Below are 18517 nucleotides of genomic sequence, written 5' to 3' on the forward strand. Positions count from 1 at the left end.
TTTGAGGACAAGTTTCGAGGTTTTGTTATTTTCCTTATTGGGGTTCAGTAGTAATTCAACAAGTTGTGTTAGAAAGTTGGCAGACTTTTAATATCGCACAACACAAGCATCAAAGAGTCTGCTTGCTTTCCTTTGTAGCTGAGAAAGTCAAATTGGGATGGCAATTTGGAAAAGTCAGCAGCCTGCAAGTAGTAGTGAGTTTAGTCTTGAGTCATGAGTGGGTGGAATAAGGAAGGTAGCTCATCTGGTCCCATCCATTCTAGTCAAAATTATGCGCCACCTTCGCCATCTCCAACTTCCAACCAAAACTTTACCCAAATCCATATCTAACAACAGTTGGATGCCAGGCCCAATTCATGATCCAGTTTAAGAGCTCTCTCTCTCTCTCTCTCTCTCTCTCTCTCTCTCTCTCTGTGGCTATGATTTTGAATGAACAACGCTTTACCGGCATACCACACAAATGATATAACTACAGCAACAAATAATCTTTTTATCATAAAATGTTTTACTCTGTTAGCTAAACTCAGGAGGAGAGGAGGGGCTCGGGGCTCAAACAAGAACTCAGGGCCTTCTTAAGGTCTCTCAAGATGTTACAATTGGAACACATTTTAAACTAACAAAACAAAAACAAAATTATATATCCTCTATACCTACCTGCTTAGCCCAGAACCGCCTTGATCTTTGTCTTCTGATCTTCTGTTAGTGAGTTCGGGAATAGAACCTCAAATGTTACATACAAATCTCCTTTCTTGTTGCTGAAATGTAGAGGCATCCCTTCCCCCTTGAATTTCCTCACTTCCTTGGGCCTTGTAATTCCCTGCATCGTTATCAACGTAAACCTCAGTCTAACTTGTACTATTTTATGAATCCCCTTCCTTCCCCATGGAAATTTTAAAAGTAGCAAAGCATGACATATTTTAAAGCAATTTTCCCTATAGGTAACAAGTACATGCTATGCTGACTCACCTTTGAGCTAATGTCCACCAGATGATCATCAAGGTGCTTAACAGTCTTCTCAAAGCCAACAAGAGCTTGAACCTGTATATACATTACATTGTAAGCCCAAGAAATCAACTCCACATTCTACAACCTAAAAACTTGTATGTCCAATTTTAAGGTCCTTATGCTAGCTGCAACTTATTAAACCCAACACAGAAATTAATTTGGGTCATACCAGTGTGATAGTGATAGTTGTGTGTAAGTCGTTGCCTTCCCTTTTGAACAGGTCGTGAGCTGCTGTGCGGATGCGGAACTGCAAAAAAATTGTGGACAATTATTGCCAGAACATGGCCCATGGATGTTCTATTTACTAAACCAAGGTGGCAAGGTCATAGAACTAACTTTTAGATCTCCAGGTTCTCCATCAATTATAGGCTCACCATCTTCATAGAAGACCACCTCCTGTAAAAAGCCAGAATTTTTCTCATCCGAATCAGGCAGGAGTATACTAACAAGAGCAACCATAGCCAGGACACTTTCAACTTTACAAAAGAGAACCCAGTTTCATAAAACTTATACTCATGAATTGGATTTGAAGCAATATCAACCAGTTTCATAAAACTTACTCACTAACTGGATTTGAAGCAATATCAACCAGTTTCATAAAACTTACACTCATGAACTGAATTTGAAACAATATCAAGCCGTTCCATAAATCTTACATATAATATAAATAAAATAAAAGTTACTGCTCAGAACAAAAGCTTATATTTCAGAATATTCAGAATGATACTCTAAAATCAGGAATCAACAGGAATTGAAACACCAACATACACTTAATATGAGGCAGTACACGGAAACACTGGGAAGAGATTTTCAAATATGTGCACAAGGAAGAAGTTATCTATTGTTAACTGGCATAAGCAAATTGACAGAACTAATAAGTTTCAAAAGAAAATGAAGAATGAAATCTTACTTGCCCATCTTGCATCCCTTTCTCAATATCAACAGTGACGAAATATCCCTCCCTTTCATATTTGACATTGGGACACTGGTCACAGACCTGAAAGAGCATAACAAAGTATGTAAGAATGGTAGTAGCATGATAGCCAGTGAAACTAGTTGAAGAAAGGGACAGGGAAACAAAAAATATAGAAATGCACTCAGAAGACTTCGTTGGAAGAAACGATTGTTGAAGCATATACCTGTTCTGTCATCTGTTGGAACATCCCTGGACCGATTTGCCTGTGATAGACCTCATTTCTGCAGTTACAACGTCTCTTGCCTGGTGCTGGTTTCAGAATGTTCTTCTCCCTCCAAACCTGATAAAGAGAGTGTAAAGTCATACAGAGAGAAATGGAAAGATCCAGCAGCCTACAGGCTTGGAAAACTTGGTTTCTCTTGCATGTAATGAATGTAGAAACAAGATGTCAGAACGACACAATACATCGAAAAGCAGTGACCATATCAGAGAGAGAGAGAGAGAGACTAGTGATGCCATGCAGTTGGCTACCACTAAAACTTCATTTTCATTATATATTGTTTTCCGTCATGGTTGATATGCACGGGTGAACAACTTCATATCTATCACAATGCATGAAGAATGCTTAATATCAGATACCGGATGACAGCCATGCATATTCTTAATTGAGAGCTAAAAAGCTATACATGTCTCTTGCCTTTAATGAGCCTCCCATATAGAGGTCTTCCAATGTTGCGTCCAATTCAACGACTACATCATCTCCCTTGATGATTCTATCTTCTTCTTCCGAAGGGCGTCCGCCACCAAAAAACCTACATGAAACAAAAAAAAGTGAGTGTATGAAAAGTGCAACAAGTACAGCTATTTGTGTGGTCCCCTCACCCACATCTTGGGGTTCCTTGCTTTCTCATCATTTGGCAACTCCCAGTTCTCTATATGTACAATTTAACCCACATTATGGTAAAATCTAGATATAGCTCAACATGGACTGAATTGGATAAACCACGATCAATCAGTGTTTGTGTGGTTCCACGGTCTCTATCTCATTGAATAGTTATTCAGAATCAACACCAGCTACCTTCTTTTAAATAAGTAACTAAACTCGCACATAGCACCCACAGTCCATAGATTAGAGACATTACATCTCAAAATTCTAGTTTTTCAGTTTTGAATTGGTGTAGTTAGCTAACATGAACAAAACTATGATGTGAAGTGAGTAATTATATGGATTATGGAGTAATGAAACTGAAAAGTAAAGCAATAAAATTGAATGAAACATACTCGGAAAAGATGTCGTTGATGTTCATTCCCATGCCGCCGCCACCACCTCGGCCTCCAGTAGCGGCATGCTGTTTCAGACCCTCTTCTCCGTACCTATCGTATATGCTCCTCTTCTCGCTATCCGAAAGCACTTCGTATGCTAATCAAATCAATCAATCATTATCATTGATTATTATTAGCTCGAAAATAATTGAGATTTGAGAAGGAAGGAAGCGAAGTACCGTTGTTAATGTCGGCGAATCGTTTGTTGGCCTCTTCGTTGCCGGGGTTCTTATCAGGATGGTACTTCAAGGCGAGCTTCCGGTAAGCCCTCTTGATCTGCTCGTCGGAGGCTCCCTTGGGCACCTGCAGTATTTCATAATAGCTCTTCCCTGCGGCCGCAATGACGGCGGCGACAGCAAAGCAGAGGAAGAAGAGGAACACAAGTACAACCTTGGTTCTCTGATGCGCCATTGCAAGGAAAGATTAGGGGTTGGATGGTGGATCTCCCCTGACCACTCAAACTCTCTCTTTCCGATTGAATTCTCGGCGGACAGCGGGTCCAAGGGTCTCCGTCCTCTTCTTCCTCCTGAGAGTCCTCCTCTCCCGGCAGCAGGAAGGCGTGGGATGGAGTTCGTTGGTCCGTTGGTTAAGTGATGTGATTTCCTTTCCAGTTTCCAACACAAAACTCTGAAACCCACTTTTTCGTCAATTCAATTTTTGTGTTTTGCGTCAAACCATTTGTATTTTGCAACGTGTTTTCCTCCAAAATTGGCCAATCACGTTGAGCGTATGGTTGTTCCACCCAATCACCGTCTGCCACGTCGGATACGCTTTCCTTGATGCGCATTCCTGGAACCGGACTGGAGGCCGTGACGACGACGACGATGCTATTTATTTTGTAGATCCGATGGACACGTCGAAAATGATGTTTGGGCTCCGTATCATTTCTTCAAAATGAAAGCCCAAATAATAAAGACTGGAATGTGGGCTTTTCATACACTTGTCAGATCCTGCGGGGCCAGAATGAATCAGGGTACTCATTTTCTTGCTCAGAATTTGACTGGGCTGAAGCCCACCTCTTCCCTACCAATGGGGCCCCTTATAAATAAATTAATAACAGAAAAATATTAAAAGAAATAAAAATAAAATTATTACGTGGTTCCTGGTAGAAAGAAACACGTCGAGGATTCTTCAAGTTTTGAAGAGGAGGCTTGAATTGAATGAACGAATGGCCCAGAGAGAGCAGAGCAAGAACAACTTCAGCAAGTTGACCAAAAGAAAAACAACAACATCAGCAAAATTAAGTATATACGACATAAATAAATGCCGTGGTTGCATTTATATGTTGTTGTTACGATTTGTTGTTTTTTCTTGAAAATTGATTGGTGGATGGATTGTGAAATACATTTGTTGTGAAATAAAATGGGTGGAGAAATAAGACGAAGGGGTCAGCTAGCAGCTCACATCTCCAATACTGAGTAGAGAGTAGACTAAGCTGCGGACGTAGCCTTACATATATAATTAGGCACGTGAAAGCCCTCCTACTTAACGGAAAAATTAAATAAGAGAAGGGAAGATGGATTGAGTGGAGACTCATGAGTACTAATTGTTGAGAGGATCTCATTATATTTAAATGGTTCAAATTCAAGTGATTGAATATTAGAAAAGTAGGACGTAGAAGAGGATGTAGATATTTTGAAGACAGGATGTGCTATCTATACATCTTTTTTACTTCTTACATACTTCTTGTTAATTTCTGTCATTTGATATTATTCAATTCATCTAATCCGACGGTCGAAAATTAAAAGAATGTGTGAGAAATAAAAAAGAATGAGTGTATATCACACCCTTTGAGACTGAAAACACGAACAGAACATTTGACTTTTTAGGAAGGACATGACATGACTAGTAGGGAGGGAGGGAGGGAGGGAGGGAGGGAGGGAGGGAGGGAGGGAAGGGAGGGCCCGGTCCGCCCGGAGGCTCATCAACGTGGGAGATACAAACCCCGTCACGAGGCCCTCGACACAGAGGCAGCCACGAGTGTGGTATGGACATGTAGACCTCGTGGCACAATCTTCCACCACACCTCCGTCTCCATCAATATTCAATTTTGTATTTAATGGCAAACCCCCACCTCCACCTCCGCCAGTCCACCTCTCTTCTCTCTCTCTCTCTCTCTCTCTCTCTCTCGGGGACTTATATTTATCCCTCCCTGCTGGACCCTCTCCTTGTGTAAATCACGTTGTTAAAACCCTCGTCTTAGCAGCCTCAGAGTGATCTTCGTCTCAGTGAGGACTCGTTACTTGTGAATTATCTCTGTTGTATATATTCTTGGCTCGGTCGAGAGATTAACTGGAGAGAAATGGGGAGGGCGCCGTGCTGTGAGAAAGTCGGTCTCAAGAAGGGAAGGTGGACGGCGGAGGAGGATGAAATCTTACTCAATTATATCCAGGCCAATGGGGAAGGCTCCTGGAGGTCTTTACCCAAGAATGCAGGTACCTACTTTTCCTTCTTTCTTTCTTTTCTTATCAAATATGATCGATCATGAGTTTGTTAATAATTATGCATCGTACAATTAAATTAAATTAATAATATAATTAATTATTCAACTTGAAAAGGGTTGCTGCGGTGTGGAAAGAGTTGCAGACTGAGATGGATAAATTATCTGAGAGCTGACTTAAAGAGGGGAAATATTTCTTCTCAAGAGGAAGATATCATCATCAAATTGCATGCTTCTTTGGGTAATAGGTCAGTCACTCACTCATAAGCCTGGGCATTAATTAAATTCATAAATTAGCCTAATTATAATTATTTTCCCATGCACTTCATTTTCATGGATCGTAATTCTTTTACCAATAATTATATAAAAATTCAAACGCAAATAGAGGGGAATGGGGAGAGAAGAAGGGGGGATATCATACAATATCAAAGTATCGTCTTGTCAAGAGTGTCGTACTACGTGCCAGTTTTCAACTTTCTGAATTGTCAACATTCTTTTCCTTGCAGCTATTTTTTTATTTTTTTATTTTTTTTTATTATTTTTTTTATGCTGCCCCTGTCTTTGTCATTTGTCAGCAAACAAATTTGCTTTTTGTCGTTACTTGGGTAAGGCGTACCGTGGCAAACCATTTGAGAACTCCGTACTACTCGGTACTCCGAGTGCTTTAATCATTAATTTTTTTGTTTATATTTTAAATAAAAATCTCGAATGAACATCCTTTTTAGATTGTTTTTGTGGGGATTTTGGAGATTCTATGATCATGTCCATTTGTCGTATATTGTGCGGTTAGAAATTATTTTAAATCTTATATTTAAAATTAAATACAAATAGTATTTGACGAAAACTAATCGTAAAATTTACATGAATGAATGCAATTAAAGAATCCTCACAAAAAAAAAAAAAGGATCTTTACAAAAAAAATTTCTGGAGAAAATCATAAGAAGATCCGGAAAGGATCCTAAACCAAAAATCTCACGTTAAAGCATCTTCAAGTACTCTGGAACGTCTAAAAGAGTTCCCTAAAACTAGAGCTAGACCGCACGTCGATGAGGTCTGAGTGTGAGGGCAAGGAAAAGATTGTAGTGATGGTTGGTTTAGTATTACTGAGCTTTGAAAAAAAAAAACTGATTCTGCTGTTTTGTGAGAATAATATCATTTTGACTGTTTCACATTTTCAGTTTTTTTTTTCATCCAAAATTATGAAAATAAATTGTTTATAAGTATTTACCAAACATCTTTTTGAGCTCAATGTTTTTTATAACCACTTTTCATAAAAGAATTTCAATACCAAACCAGTACTAACACTAATTATTATTATTGTTATTTGTTTTGAGGGAAACACGTTGAATTGGTTTGTCGTGATTGCACCCGGATCTTCTTTGGATCCCCAAAAATTGAGTTTAAGGATCAAATAATTCGGACCGTTAAAATTTAATTTAACGGCTACAAACAGATGACTTCTCTAAAAATTATAATATTATAGTCATTAGGTCAAATTTCAATAATCCTGATCATTTGATAATTAGGTTCAGTCTTATAACAGTCATTTTTAATTTTGCCGAATGATTTCAAACCATCTAAACTTTAGTTTGCCGAACGATTTTAAATTGAATGATTTGAAAAAATGTTTAGGTTCATTTGAATGTTTTTTCAATAACAATAATAATGATTTCAAAGTTTTCAAAACACCAATTTCGTGTTCCATTCGTCAAAAATAATTTTTCTTAATCAACATGTTTGTAGTTTTATTGCTTAGAGTTTTATTCAACAATGGAGGGTGTGAGGGGTTTTGATAGTTGAAGGAGATAAATAATATGTTAAAAGTTAATATTATTATTATTTTTTAAACCTATAAGGTCAAAATTGTCATTGCATAATAGAGTAAATAAGTCATTAATATTATATTTTAATGTGAGGTGCATTAAACATTTTGTGGGGGCTAATATAAAAAGCCATTTTTAATACCAAATAATGTATGGCTTCTTTTGTAATTACACCGATTTGATAAATATAGAAGCTCCTCCTTAATTTCTCATGCACCACATTTTTTTACTTAATTTCTCGTGCACCACATTTTTTTACCGCATTATCTAAAGCATATCATAGATAATGTTTGTGTCCTATTGAGGGACTTACTTACCACTTACAATTAGTAAACTTTTATCATTTGACACATCATAATTGAAACTGTTTGTTCTCTTTATTATCTATTAAGATTATATCTGTAAAAAATTATTCAATTTGAATATCGTTTAGTCATCCATACTTGTTAAATCAATCAATAATTTTGGTAACAAATAGTATCCTCATGATGAACTGTTTATTTGTTTTATGTATATGGATGATTGAAAATCTCCAAATTATATAATTTTTTTTTCTCATGGTGATACACAAGCACTATATCATATCAAATGTCCCCACAGGCCACACGAACTGAAAAAGGAAAATAAAAGAAAGGGTTGAATTAGTTTAGAAGGATTTGTATTATAGAGTATATACGGTTACCATGGTGATACATGTATAATATGTAATACTATGAGTAAACTTTTCTTCACATGGTATTGTTTTATACTGAGTACACAAAGTTACTCTGTCAGTGTACCATGTTAATTATGCAATATCATAAATAAGTTTTGTTTTTCACATACATTGTATGATTAACACTCACAACTATAGACTACATTGTCTCGTGCCAATTACGCAATAGTAGGTATAAGTTGTTTTCTTCCATGTCATATTGTCTGACTTGCACAAGTTGCCATTGTTTACATTTTCTTGTCTTTATGCTCGCGATAATCAAACTGACTTTACAATTTTTCTTTGGGACCATAAAATTTGGCCTTCAAATTTAATATAAATGAGAACAAAGACAAACTTAGCTAGCTGTAGATATCAGATATTATAGTATTAGGGAATGTTTTTGCTTAAACGTTATATTACTTAAGCGTTGATAAACGTGCTCATTTTTTTATAGGTAATACATCATTTAGTTTGCAAGTTTTATCTATTTAGAATTACTCCTAGTATATAATGTTCGTTTCTTTTCTTTCTAAATATGCCAATGCAAATAAAATTTTGATTTAACGTTGCTGGTGAATTAATAATTACTGTCATTATGAATGTATATATGATGCAGGTGGTCTTTGATAGCGAGTCAATTACCAGGAAGAACAGACAATGAAATAAAGAACTACTGGAACTCTCACTTGAGCAGAAAAATTGGCACCTTCAGGAGGCCTGCCACCACCACCGTCATTACTACTGAAATTAGCACCAGTGTCCCACCAGCCGGTGATGAAGTTTCCGCAGCTATGGAATTAGGCCCTCCCAAAAGAAGGGGCGGCAGAACCAGTCGCTGGGCCATGAAGAAGAACAAAACCTACTCTACCACCAAACCCAAAGGCCTCAAGGCCCGGCTGAGGCAGAGCCACCACAAACACGATAATATTGCTGCTGCTGCTGCTGATGATGATCGTCTCAATAATGCCCACGAGGCAATTGCCTTGCCTACTAAAAGTAATAATAAAAACGTGGACACCATGCAGGACGGTTACGTGCTACTAATGGAGGTCCCGGACCAGCAGCAGGAAACTAGAGGTGGAGGAATAGCAATGCCGGCAACGGTCATTGATCATCAGAAAGAAACTGATGGCGAAAAACTAATTTTAGGACCACATCCACATGGACATGACGACGATGATATGAATGAATATGTCGGCATTAATGGAGGGTTGTTGGGTTTTACTGACTACTTGATGGACGACATTAATGAGGACGAGATACTGGATCCAAATGGGGTTATGGCTTTAAGTTCAAGTGAAATAAACATTCATCAAGATGCTGATCATTTTCCGGACGCGGTTATAAGTGATCATCAGGACACAGAATTACCATCGTCATGTGACCAACTAGTCATATGTCCAAACAAAGTTATGACGACGACGACGACTACTACGGCATCCAGTGATGATCATCACGATCAGGAGCTAGAGAGCAGCAGCTGCGGTTGTAATTTGAGCTCCTCGTCGTCGATCTCAAACTCAAACGGAAAAGTTGTGACGGGGGACTTGCATTCATGCGGCTCTTCATTGTCACTGACAAATACTAGTAATTGTGATACGGAGGACGGTCATACTGCAGGTGGATTCGGAAATCACGATCAAATATTATGGGATTGGGAGAGTGTACTTAGCAATGCTGGGACTGGGCATGACTACTTATGGGATGGCCATGACAGACAAAACATGCTGTCTTGGTTGCGGGAAGGAGAATCTGCTACTGCTGCTGGTGATGATGATCATGCTGATGCCATGGTGGCTTGGCTTCTATCTTGAATGTTCAATTCAATTTGTTGTACACTAGCCTTTTGTCAAGTTGTTGCTTCTTTGGTTTTATTGGACTTTTTTTTTTTGTTTGAATGAGAAAGATTCCATTAATTAATTAAAATGAGGAAAAAAGAATATAATTTCACTATTATAAATATAATAAAAGACAATATAAAATCTCAACTACGTAAGCACATTCAACCATAATGCTCATGAAGACAAAATATTACATCACTTTCTAATGAACTTTATGCTACAAAGATTGAAAGTTCTAGGATGGGTACTAGTTTAACCTAGAGGGGGTGAATAGGTTCCAATTTAAAAATCCAATTCAATTTTCAATTTAATTTTCAGTTCTCAAATTAAATCCATATTCATATCACATATCAAACTATCATACTCATATGGAATTAAAACGATAAATAAAAAGTACACACATGATGTAGGATTTTACGAGGCAAAACCCACCACTGGGAAAATCCTCGGGCTACCAAGCCAGGAAGCACTAAGAAAGAAAGAATACATAAAGACTTACAAAACTCATCAACTAGACACTCATACCAGTTGGCAGCTTTGTCTCCGCGCTTTGCTACTCGATCTTTCTTCAGTCTTCGAGTTGAAGTGGCACGACACTAACGCAGCCGTCAATCACCTTTCCCTCGAACTTTGCAGGATGCTAACTCGATCATGCATAATGTTTATATGATGAAGTGTTTGTTTGAAAAACAATCAATTACGAAAATCACAAGGCACATTTCCATAATTGACATTCAATAAAAAACCAAATGAAAATCAGCATGAAAATAATATTTTCTCTTTAAAAACACATGCTATTGAAACCACAAGACAGCAGCAATATCAAAAATATTTTTTTCCTTATTCCCAAAAACGCCAAGCTGCTGCCTATCTTTTGTTTGTCAAAGAACGCCCAAATATATGCATGTGTGGCTGCCTTTTAAACAAAACAAAACCCTAACCTCCTGTATACCTCACGGCACCTCACCAATTAAGGGCTCGTTTGGATGTGCTACTCTAGAAAGCGCTTTTACTCACTAGCGCTTTTTGTTTGTAGCGCTTTTGCGTAGCGCTTTTATAAGGAAGCATTTTGTTGTTTGGCATGCAACCACTAAGTGCTTTTTGTATTGTATAGAAACGTTTTTGATATTAAATAGTGTTTGGTTATCAAATAAGAAAGCGTTTTTCCTTAATAATTCTCAATAATTTTTTTATAAGTATTTTTTTGTATATAATTAGCATACAACTTGATTAAAGTGTTGATGAAAATTCAATTAAAGAAATAATGATCATTAACAAAATGATACATACTTATTGAGAATACATGTTTGTTTCTTAAAAAAAAAAAAACTCATTGTAGTTGCATGACAATTAAATATGAAATAAGTATTAACTAGATATAAGAAGATTAACGATTCTTTCTCATTCAACATCTAACTCTCGCCTATGAGTAAAATTTTCATCAACAATCTATTCATCTCTATGATCTTCCTCGTGTCCAGGCGAAAGTAGCTCATCATCATCATCATAAGGTTGGAACTCTTGATCTGTCATGGAATGATTTCTAATAAAATTATGCAAGGCCATTGAAGCAACAACAATTTGTACCTGTTTTTCAAAAGAGAAGTTACGCATGAGACGAATCATTCTTAATCAACTAAAGATGTCCACAATTAAAGATGTCCACAATTGCCATTCTTTCTTAAGTGATGTCCATTTGTTCTTGAGTTGTTTATGAACATATGACCTTTGAGTAAGGTCATTAAATTTCTTAATAACATTTTTCCATCCAATCCTATTAAGATGACCACCTGTTTGATTTCCAGCTAATGTCTCAGCTACACAAATGCTTATAAATGTCTCAACACTTGCATCATCCCACATTGCCTTGCTTTTTTTCTCATTACCTTCCCCACGTGCATCTTGTACATCCTTAACTATATTTTTTGACATATCTATGAAGAGAAAGAAAAAAAAAACATAGCACGTAATAAGAGCATACACCATTACTTACGTCCTAACTAATAACACGAAAGTAAGTTAAAAACAATAATGCATGATTTGTAATCTAATACTTGCTATATAATGCAGTACACCACTGCTTGCAGTATTTGTAAGCTTAACAAGCAACTAATTGTTAAGTTGTTTTAATTGTACATTCGATTTGTATGTGCCCTCGGTTTCTAAAGTTTTTTTTTTTTTTTTAAATTAACAGGTAGTACTAAGCATTTGTCGATGGAGGAAATTGCTGGCATACATGAGGGATTTAAGCTCATGGATATTAACAACAAGGGCAAGATTCCTAATGGGGATCTTCATATTATCATGGAAACTGTAATCATCTATATGCATACATACCTCCACAACGATTTCACAACAATTTCAAGTCAATTCACAACGATTTCGACAAAAATAATATATAATCAATAAAATTCTCATACCACATACAAATTTAAGATAAGAAATAACATACATACCTCCACAAAAAATTTAGGTTATGAAGATGTAGAGAGATTTGGGAAGATGGAGAGGAAGAGATGGAGACCAAGTAGATTGCTCTAGCCTTCAAAATAATCTGAAAATAAAAAAACCTTTTGGGTTTTCAACGTGCAACCCTAGAAAAAATTGGTGATGGTAGTTTTGATGATTTTATAAAGTGGAATGGCATTTTAGACTTTGCAAATTAAAAAATAGGGATAATTTTGGAATTGAAAAAAAATTCATTAAAGGAAGCAAAGTGCTTCCCTTGTTTTCTTTGTACAGCACTTTTAGGAGGAAACACCTCCTAGGTGCTTCTTAGAAAATGCTTCTTAGTGCTTCTACTTCTAGCTAAAAGCACTTTTAAAATGTTTGCCAAACAACCATTTTTTTAAACTGAAGCACTTTTACTCATTAGGAAGCACTTTTGGCTCTTTCAAAAGCACAACCAAACGAGTCCTAAATTGATAAGGATGGAAAACCATTTAGATAACTCCCATGCAATCAGATTATTTTGAAATCATGTTTTAATAATTAATGTAGAAAGGATAAGTCATTCTAAAGAGATAAAACCCACAAAGGGTAAGAGTCCTAACCCAAATACAATAACATGAGATATCAGATGAATGTAGTTGGATGCATGCATGCAAACGTACCTGGATGAGTATCGTGTTTTAGTAACATCTTCGCATTGAAAGTGTGAGAAACCTCCCTAGACTAAAACTATTACAATTGTAAATATGTAACAAGTCTAAGCTATTACAGACTCAGGCATTTTGTCAGGGATTGCCAATTTTACCCTAACAAAGATGAAGCTTATTGTTTCCAAAAAAAAAAGAAGAAAAGAAGCTTATTTGACAAAAAGCTCTTGTGAAACATCACGAAATGATCCTCGTAGTCTTACGCAGGGCACACAAACTAAAAACCAAAGCCAAAAATTAAAGTCGGGGATGGTAAATGTTTTCTTTGTTTTTCTCTCACTTGTTGATAGAAGTACTTGATGGATGTTATTGTTGACTTGTATAATATTTTCCTTTATTTATGGAATTCCTATTATTTTGGGTTTCTTAGTTTAGATTGTAGATTGCTTGTAATTATTCTTTCATAATTGCAGTAGGATTGTACATGATTATATATACCTCATAATGAGAAGAATACAATTAACACATTCAAAACATTCTCTTCTTGGCACCAGAGCCAGGTCGTAAAAAATGAAAGAAAGTTTCGAACCCTAACGTCGTGCCCAGCACCACCGTTGTGCCTCCGACAAACAGCGAGTGACGTGAAGTTGTTGCTGTGTTCCGAGTTTTTGCCCATATTTGCAGTGAGCAATGTGTGTCGTTGCTGCCTCTAGTACCTTTGCCGCTGCACAGGTTCCATATCCTTCGTGGAATATGTCTGCCGAGATCTTCGTGGGTCCATTAAGGCCCTTGCAGAGGATGATCCCAAATATGATGATTGGTTCTCTGAAGATCAAATATTTAAGAGTTGGCTCTTGTCGGCGATGAAGCTGGAAATCATGAAACGTTATATTCGATTATCAACTTCAAAAGAAATCTGGGATGCTCTTAAGACTGCCTATTTTGATGAGAATGATGAGACTAGAATTTATTCATTAAATCAGAAAGCTTCACGTCTTAGGCAGAATGGGCGGCATTTGGCTAGTTACTTTGGAGAATTGGCGGAGATTTTTAGGGATTGGATCACTTTAACAAAGTGGCCATGGCATGTGAACAAGATGTTCGGATTTTCTAGAAGACAATCGAGTGACAAAGGTTGTATTTGTTTCTTGGTGGGCTTGATGATGTGTTTGATCAGGTTTGTGGAGAAATAATGCGTAAAAACCCACCACTTGAACTTCAGACTGCTTATGTGTATATCCATCGTGAAACGGATCACAAGGAAGCTATGAAGATGGAAGGCCAAAGCTTAGAACCGGCTGCAATGGCAGCCAAGGCCCGAGGCCCCTTCAACCGCACTGACCGATGTGGGTCCGAGACTAAAACTGGACAGCCAAGAACATGCCAAACCAATCGTGATTGTCCTCAGGGTAAATGTCTGCATTGTAGTATGACAGGACAATCCAAAAGTCGGTGTTTTGAGAGATTGGGTATCCCGAGAATTGGGATAAGACATGTGACCTTAGCTTCAACAAACCTCGAGCTTCTATTGCAGAAACCAAGGATGATTCAATGGATGTAGGCTAGCAAGCAAAGCATCCACTCTGATTGTCGCGGCAGGTACCGATGGTAAGGCACTTAATGTCTTCACTTCTATTATGAATAATACATGGATAATTGATTCTGGAGCTACTGAACATATGACTTGTGATTCTAGACAGATTTCCTCACTAAAAAACTCTACCCACATCGAGGTTAATGTGGCTAATGGTGATGCCGCCCCAGTTATTGGGGAAGGCACTGTTTCCCTTTCTGATACCATGAAACTTGATACTGTCCTTGTGGTTTCCTCCTTGAATTATAATTTATTGTCGGTTGCCCATATAACCCTTACCTTACGTTGTTAGGTGGTTTTTTGGCCTTATTTTTATGTATTTAAGGACATCCGAATGCGGAAGACGATTGGTTATGGTATTAGACGAGGGAAGCTGTACTTCCTTAAGTTGAATTCCAGTAGCTCGGAATTGCTCACTCAAGCATTGTCAGTGAATGGGACTCCAGCTGAGAATAATAAAAGGTCCGACGTATGGATGTGGCACCGTAGTCTTGGCCATGCTTCGTTTGGTTATTTGCATAAGTTATTTCCTAGTTTGTTTGTGAAAAATAATGTTTCTCAGTTTAAGTGTGATGTGTGTGGAATGGCTAAGAGCCATCGAACTTCTTTTCCTTTAAGTTTAAATAAGAGTTTTGTTCATTTTATGCTTGCGCACTCGAATGTTTGGGTCCCTTCCAAAAGCGCTTCTTTTGGTGGAGCTCATTGGTTTGTCATATTTATTGATGATTGTACGAGAATGACTTGGGTTACTTTGTTAAAATAAAAAAGTGATGTTAGTATGGCCTTTCAAAAATTTCACAAAATGGTTTTGATACAATACAATATGAAAATTGAGGTGGTTCGAAGTGATAATGGAGACGAGTATGTTAATACTGAACTCCATTCTTTCTTTGATATTCACGGTATTGTTCATCAGACCACACATCTGTATACCCCTCAATAGAATGGGGTGGCTAAACGGAAAAATTAACACTTGTTAGAAATGGTTTATGCTTCTCTTCTTAAGGCACCTCTTCCCTTATATTATTGGGGTGAGGCCCTCACATCTGCTACCTACCTTATTAATCGGTTTCTCTCTCACACGATCGAGTTTTAGACACCATTTCAGACTCTTATGTCTCTGCTCAGTTGCCTATCGATCCCTAATATTTCCCTTCATGTTCTTAGCTACGTGGCTTTCGTGCACGTGCACCCTTCACAACAATAAAACAAACTTGAACCTTAAGCTATTCGATGTGTGTTTATGGGGTATGCTACTACTCAAAAATGTTGTCGGTGCTATCACCCTCCAACCAAGAAAATGTTTATCACTGCCGATCTCACTTTTCATGAAACGGAGATGTATTTTGGTTCATCTAAGTCCTCACTTCAGGGGGAGTTTCAAGGTGATGAAGTTCGTATGCTTGATTATGGAACCGAGCAGCAAGCTGCGGTGCAGCCACCCACCATTGAGCAGGCCACTGCACAACAGCCTACCACCGAACAAATGTCGACTACACAACAACTAAGCTTTGAATAGGTTGTTGTTGCACAACAGTTTCCTGTCGAGCCCAAGATAGCAGAAAACACGGCCCTCTTAGTCCTTTGCAGTTGAACCCCTTGTTGTAGAAGAAACAATACATGCCGACTTGTCTCTCTGTGATTCTCATAACCAATCGTCTTCTACTCCAGATGGACCACCGCTTCATAGTCTCCCGGAAAGGATTAATCGAGGTATTCCTAAACCCACTTATGAGGCAGACCCTAATTGTAAAACTAAATATTCGGTGAGCAAACCAACTCATAACTCGAGAGTGAAGTACCCATTAAACAACTATGTGTCCACCTTACACCTGTCTAAATCAAATAAGTCGTTTGTGAATCAATTGTCTACTGTATATATTCTTAACTATGTGCAGGAAGCCTTAGCTGATCCTAGATGGAAAAAAGCAATGAATGATGAACTAAGATCGCTGAAGAAGAATGTTACCTGGGAACTATCGGACTTGCCAGCAGGCAAGAAACCTGTGGGATGTAAATGAGTCTATACAGTGAAATATAAAGTAGATGGAACGATCGATCGATTTAAAGCAAGACTAGTGGAAAAAGGGTACACTCAGAAATATGGCATAGATTACATGAACATTGTTGCGTCAGTATCCAAGATCAATACTATTCGAGTTCTATTATCCCTGGCAGCGAACCTAGATTGGCCACTTCAATAGTTCAATGTAAAAAATGCATTCCTACATGGAGATTTGACTGAAGAAGTTTATATAGAGCTTCCACTGGGATGTACCGGAACAGACATGAACAAGGGTAAGGTATGTAAGCTAAAGAAGTCATTATATGGATTAAAACAGTCACTAAGAGCATGGTTTCACTAAATCAATGAAGGCATTCGGGTATAGTCAGAGAAATTGGGTTCACACCTTGTTCTTGAAACAGAAGAATGAAAAGATTACAACACTCATTGTATATGTGGATGACATGGTGGTTACAGGGAATGATCCAATTGAACAATATGCTCTAAAGAAGTATTTGTCTACGGAGTTCGAAATGAAAAATCTTGGATCTCTAAAATACTTTCTTGGGATTGAGGTATCAAGAATCAAGTCTGGAATATTCTTGTCCCAAAGAAAGTATATCATTGATTTGTTAAAGGAAACCGGGATGTCAGCTTGTAAACCTGTTGCAACTTCGTTAGCTGAAGGAACGAAGTTGAGTCTTTGACCAGAATCAAGTACCGGTAGACAAAGAAAGATATCAACGGTTAGTTGGGAGATTGAGGTATTTGGCACATACAAGACATGATCTTGCTCATGCCTTGAGCGTAGTCAGTCAGTCTATGCATGATCTGGAAGAGCAACATATAAGTGCGGTTATGAGGATATTGTGTTACTTGAAGGGGAGTCCAGGTAAAGAAATTATGTTTAAGAAAAATGAGCATTTCATAATCGAAAGGTATATTGATGCCGACTAGGCGGGTTCAGTAGATGACCGACACTCAACATTAGGATATTTCACTTTTGTTGGTGGTAATCTAGTAACATGGAGAAGTAAAAAAACAGAATGTAGTAGCTCGTTTGAGTGCATAAGCGGAATATAGAGGTATGACTCTTGGTATTTGTGAACTCTTGTGGTTTAAGTTTCTATTACCAGATTTGGGGGTCAACCACAGTCTGCTGATGAAGTTATTTTGTGACAACAAGGCTGCTAGGGATATCGCTCATAATCCGGTACAACATGATAGGACGAAGCATGTGGAGGTTGATAGGTTCTTCATTAAAGAAAAATTAGAGGCAAAAGTAATTGAATTTCCCCTGATTAGGACCGAGGATCAAGTGGCTGACATACTCATAAAGGCCGGTTCTAGTGACAAGTTCTCAAGTTTCTTGGACAAGTTGGGTATGTGTGACATATACATACACTGTACTATATATTTACATTTAGAGCAAATCATCTTAACTCTTAATTGTATACAGAGATCTGTAGACATCGAAATTTTGGTGAAATAAATGTTCACCAATGCATTAAAGTTTTGACAGGCCAGGGCATACATGGCATGCGCCATGTGTCTCACAAATCGTACACATGAATGTGACTCATCAAAATCGAACTAGTCATCAAGAAGGACACATGTCAACATTTGGTGGAAATGAATTGTTTGATTTTAATTTAATTAAATCAAATATTAATTGATGGAAACAAATCATGAACTAGCCCACAAATCAAGTCCTGGTCTTTTCGTCAATTGAGCACACAATCAAGGCCAAATCCATCCATAGTCAAGGCTTGGAA

The 18517-nt window shown here is 37.6% G+C and overlaps 2 protein-coding genes across 2 annotated transcripts; one reads left to right on the forward strand and one right to left on the reverse strand.

Moving 5' to 3' along the window:
* Window positions 1-466: 466 nt before the first annotated feature.
* On the reverse strand, window positions 467-4050 carry LOC103408146 (dnaJ protein ERDJ3B-like). The gene is made up of 9 exons (XM_008347014.4): window positions 3424-4050; window positions 3203-3341; window positions 2619-2733; window positions 2145-2261; window positions 1916-2002; window positions 1342-1401; window positions 1175-1252; window positions 967-1038; window positions 467-817 (listed from the first exon to the last, which is right to left on the reverse strand). The coding sequence occupies exons 1-9, from the start codon at window positions 3653-3655 to the stop codon at window positions 659-661; spliced, it is 1059 nt and encodes a 352-aa protein (XP_008345236.3). The 5' UTR covers window positions 3656-4050; the 3' UTR covers window positions 467-658.
* A 1166-nt stretch (window positions 4051-5216) lies between these two features.
* On the forward strand, window positions 5217-10130 carry MYB22 (transcription factor MYB11). Its single transcript, XM_008370838.4, has 3 exons — window positions 5217-5679; window positions 5803-5932; window positions 8821-10130. Exons 1-3 carry the CDS (start codon window positions 5547-5549, stop codon window positions 10016-10018), a joined length of 1461 nt encoding a protein of 486 aa, XP_008369060.3. The 5' UTR covers window positions 5217-5546; the 3' UTR covers window positions 10019-10130.
* The last annotated feature ends 8387 nt before the right edge of the window (window positions 10131-18517 follow it).

Source organism: Malus domestica, chromosome 03 (assembly GCF_042453785.1).
Source record: "Malus domestica chromosome 03, GDT2T_hap1".
Lineage (NCBI taxonomy): Eukaryota > Viridiplantae > Streptophyta > Magnoliopsida > Rosales > Rosaceae > Malus > Malus domestica.